This window comes from Oryzias melastigma, unplaced genomic scaffold (genome assembly GCF_002922805.2).
Source record: "Oryzias melastigma strain HK-1 unplaced genomic scaffold, ASM292280v2 sc02117, whole genome shotgun sequence".
Classification (NCBI taxonomy): domain Eukaryota; kingdom Metazoa; phylum Chordata; class Actinopteri; order Beloniformes; family Adrianichthyidae; genus Oryzias; species Oryzias melastigma.
Genome location: NW_023418695.1, coordinates 1 through 4,762, shown reverse-complemented (window position 1 = coordinate 4,762; position 4,762 = coordinate 1). Strand labels below are relative to the sequence as shown.

The 4,762-nt window shown below is 36.5% G+C and overlaps 1 protein-coding gene across 1 annotated transcript; it reads left to right on the top strand.

Annotated features, from left to right (window-relative positions):
- The first annotated feature begins 432 nt into the window (after positions 1 to 432).
- Positions 433 to 3,615, top strand: LOC112140779 (GTPase IMAP family member 8-like). Its single transcript, XM_036211286.1, has 6 exons — positions 433 to 510; positions 792 to 1,505; positions 1,727 to 2,149; positions 2,233 to 2,363; positions 2,452 to 3,121; positions 3,191 to 3,615. The coding sequence occupies exons 1-6, from the start codon at positions 486 to 488 to the stop codon at positions 3,457 to 3,459; spliced, it is 2,232 nt and encodes a 743-aa protein (XP_036067179.1). The 5' UTR covers positions 433 to 485; the 3' UTR covers positions 3,460 to 3,615.
- The last annotated feature ends 1,147 nt before the right edge of the window (positions 3,616 to 4,762 follow it).

Sequence of the window (4,762 nt, the reverse complement as noted above, 5' to 3'; positions counted from 1 at the left end):
TCTGACTCGAGTCCAAGTCATGTGACTCGAGTCCCCACCTCTGGTGCAGCGGTCAGACCAGTCAGACGACGAAAGACAAATTCCCCAGCATAACACTTTTTTTCATTCATACACACGCCCTTCAAGGTGAGTAAAGTTGTTTTTTTACTGTAAAATCCAAGTAAGAGTTGATTTCACTACTTTTTTTAAAGTGCTTTAAAAAATGACTCAGTAAACTAAAACAAAGCCGGATGTGCGGAGAAGGTGTATAGATCTGCATTGTTTTGTCCCCACCGACTTTTTCTTATTACAAAAACAGTTTTTAACTTTTATGGATAGTTAAAAATTTGTATGTAAATAATTACACCCCCCCCCCCATCCCCTTATATATTGTGTGAAGAATATTCCATGAGAAAATTTGAAAAAGTGTGGAAAGAAACTAAATGGTTGTTTTTACTTTCGGTTTAGACTTGAACGGGTGGATTTCGCTGGATCAAGTTAAAGTTATGGCTGACGCAGTTCTGCAGTCTGGTGAGTGATGTTTACACAATCATGGAGATTCAAACACATGTATAAAAACGCAATAATTACTTTTGGAATGATTTATAAATGTCAGGTAAATTGGCTGTAGCTGAACACGTTATAAAATCAGGATCAGGGTATAATTCAATGTCAATTTCTTTAAATCTGAATTGTATACATGTACAAGTGAATACTTAAATATCTTCAGCAACTTGATATTTAAATGTCATAGCTCTTACTTTAAAAATTAGTCTTAATTTAGTCCTTTTTGTTCTATGTTTTTCTTGTAGGGAAAGGTGGTTCCTGTCCAGAGTTAAGGATTGTTTTAATCGGGGGAAGAAGAAGCAAAAGAAGTAAAAGTTCTACTGGAAACTTGATACTCGGTCAAAATGTTTTTGACACCAGCAGTAGAACTGCTCAAAGTACAGCGAGACAGAGAGAGGTTCACGGCAGACTAGTGACTGTGGTTGATACTCCGGGATGGTGGTGGGAATATTCACGAGAAGACACTTCAGAACTGGACCAGATAGAAATCCAGAACAGTGTCCATCTTTGTCCTCCAGGCCCTCACGCCTTTCTTCTGGTCATTTGTGTTGAGTTTGATTTTCCTCTGATTTTCAAATCATCTCTGATAGAACACTTGGAACTTTTTAATGCAGATGTGCTCAAACACACAATTGTGCTGTTCACTGCGTTTTCCCTGTATAGAGAGAAAAAGATTCAACGTTTTATTAAGAAATACCCATCAGTTCAGCAGATTCTTCAACTATGTGGAAACAGAAAACATTTTCTTCATATCAGTGACAGCGCTGACAGAACCCAAGTCTTGGAGCTGTTCAGGAAAATTGAAGAACTGGTTACAAACAACCTCAACAATCCTTACTCAGTGGATGAAACTCAAGGAATTATTTTGACACAAAAACTTCAAAGTTTTGTAAAAAATGCATCAAGAAGACGCAACAAAGTGCAGAAAAAAAGACAGAAGCTCAGAGCTCTGATTGAAGGTATGTTACACATATCGTTTATTTCAAAAAAGCAATTATGATATTTTTGTCTTAATCCATTTACAGTGGTAGATCCAATTATTTTTATGCAGAAAAAAAATATTTCATGTGGAGAAAAAATGATTAAACATTTTCTAACTATAACATTTTCAGATTAGTCTTTTTCCAATTCATACGAGGTTGCTGATGTTTTTCTTTTTTAATTATTTTGGTTTTTTCAGTACCTGCAAGTATCAAGAACTCCCCTGATCATTTAAAGTTGATCATAGTTGGTCCTCAGTGGTCGGGCAAGAGTTCAGCAGGAAATATTATTCTAGGAAAAGATGCATTTAATGTAAATAAAAACTGGGATAGTCCAAGAGCAACACAATGTGAAATAGGTCACGTTGTGTTTGCAGACAGACGACTTACAATTGTAGATTCTCCAGGCTGGTTTTACATCCACACCCTTCAGGACACCAGTGAGATGAACAAACTAGAAATAGAGAATAGTTTGTATATGTGTCCTCCGGGACCACATGCAGTTCTCCTTGTTATTGTTCTTGGAACTGCAGTTNCTCTGAGAGAGGATGCAGACAAAAGAGCCAAAAAGATGAAGAAGATCGTTGAAAGACAGTCAAGAGTACTGAAAGAAATCTTCAAAGGTGAAGTAAAATCATGAGTCTTCATTGATACATTTGAAGAATATTTAAAGTTTGTGATTAAATGTATTTTCTGTTTATTACAGAGGAGAGACAGTCACTCAGTGAGCTCAGAGTTGTTCTGTTGGGTCAGAAAGGATCAGGAAAAAGTGTTGTAGGAAATTGGATTCTGTTCATGGAAAAATTTGAAGGATTTTACACAGCTTGTATTAAGAAGGTATTCAACAGTTTAACATTTACAGCGTTAACTCAGTTTATAGACAAACTTAAGAATGTCTAAATCTTGATTGTATTTATCTGTGCAGGAAAATGAAAATCAAAGAGATCCTGTGAAACATCGAGGAGATTTTGATGGAGTTAAAGTCTCAGTTGTTGAGGCTCCAGGCTGGTACAAAGATACAAAAGCTCCTGACTGGCTCAAACATGAAGTTCATCGTAGTGTTTCCATGTGTGATCCGGGGCCTCACGCTTTTCTCCTGGTTGTTCCCGTTTGTAAATCATTCACTGAAAAAGATCTCAGAGAATTTGTTGAGTTCCTGAAGCCCTTCACTGAGAAAGTGTGGGCACACTGCATGGTTCTGTTCACATTGGGAGAATGGCTCGGTAAACACTCAATAGAGGATCACATTGTCAGAGAAGGAAAAGCTCTTCAGGAGTTGTTGGTAAAGTGTGGTAACAGATACCATGTTTGCAACTTGGATTATTCTGATAATCCTGCACCAGTTAAAGAGTTATTCCAAAAAGTTATTGACATCTCAACACGAAACAGGGGATGTTTCTCACAAAAAAAAGAGCAAAAAAGGCAAGTATTTTTACCCTGGCAAACTAAACAGTCAACCCTGACAGAAGAGTGGAAGAAGAGAGAACAGATGCTGATTGACAGAATGATGAGAGCTTTAGCGAATGAACCAGAAGAAACAGGAATACAACCTGTGAAGGTGGCAGGAAGCATGAATGATGCCTTTATTCCTGACAGTGAGTGTGATATTTTTAAATATAATTTGGAAATTGTCTCTGCATCTTTTGATGATGTTCTCTTTTCAGTGGGTGGAGATGTCATATCCGAGTATGGGAGCATCTCAGGACTTCAAAGAGGACACAGAAATGTTTCTGAATGGCTGAGACAACGTACTAGATTCTCTGATGTTACCTCTGGCATTGGCATCGCTTCTTATATAGCAAGTTGTGTGTTCTCCTTGGAGGGGTTTCAAGAAAATCCTGCATTGGGTTTAGAACATCTGAAGAAAGAAATCCTTGCAACTTTACGAGCCATTGAAAACACAGCAAATATTCACCGCAGATACTCATTTTAGACCATACAGATACATACCTGAAACTGAAATATAGAACAAAGAAAACGTAAAAATTGACTTATGCATTGACGCATTGACTTACTTTAGCCTTTAAGAAATTGGATTTTCATTCATGATTCATTCATTCATTCATTCATTCATAATTGTGAATAATGTATTTTTTGGCACGAACAAAAGCAAAAAAATATATGAAAAGAAACTAGCATCTCTCGAAATGGGATTTTTTTTTAACGTTTTTACCTTTAGTAGCAAAAAAGCAAGCTCGTTGTTTAATTACTAGCTTAACTTCAAATTACAACAATTCTCTGTAATTTTAATCAGCCAAAAATGTTAGTATGTTGCTGGAACAAAAACTAAATTCAAAATTAGCCTAAAACCCCCAGTAGACAACAAATTAGCAAAAAATATTAGCATATCGCTAAAATATTAGCTAAACTCCAAAATAGCATTAAAAAGTAATTATAGGCCAAAATCTGCCAAAAAAAAGCTAGCTTATCGTTAATTACTAGCTGAACTCCATAATAGCCTAAAGTTCCTCACTTAACTAAATTAGTCAAAAATGTTAGCATGTTGCTAAAATAGAAGCTAAATTATCCAAAAATATTTCAGTAGATGACAAATTAGCTGAAAACAACAGCATTTTACTAAAATATTTGCTAAACTCCAAATTAGCATAGCATTGCTTAGTAAACTAAATCAGTCAAAAATGTTAGCATGCTGCTAAAATAGAAGCTAACTCTAAATTATCCTAAAAACCCCACTTGATAACAAACTAGCCAAAAACATTAGTATGTTGCTCAACTTATAGCTAATCTCCAATTTTTTTTTGAAAATTTGTATTATTTTATTTTTCTTCATGTTATGGGTGGCGTGGGGCAGGAGGCGTGGCCGTTCTCTAACTGGTGATGCTGCACACCTGCTCCCAATTTAAGCACCTTTAAAAGCCTCTCCCTGGCTCAGGGGTCGGCAACCCAAAGTGTTGAAAGAGCCACTTTGGACCAATACAATAAAAACCAAATGTGTCTGGAGCCGCATGAATTGAAACGGCTTATAAAAGTCATACACTGGTAGTAACACATGGAGAAAGTGTCGAATAAACGATTATTTCTCCTGCTGCGTGTCCTCGTGTCATATAAGCTACATTTTTGGCCTCATGACAAGTTGGTGAGATATTGCAGCATCAAACTATCTGACAAAAGCTAATTAGCCTCATATTGAACATTTGAGCTTTTATTTTGACATCCCTCAATGACACTCTCGAGAGGGGGTCCTGATCAGTCTCTCCCTCATTCTCACTCCAGGT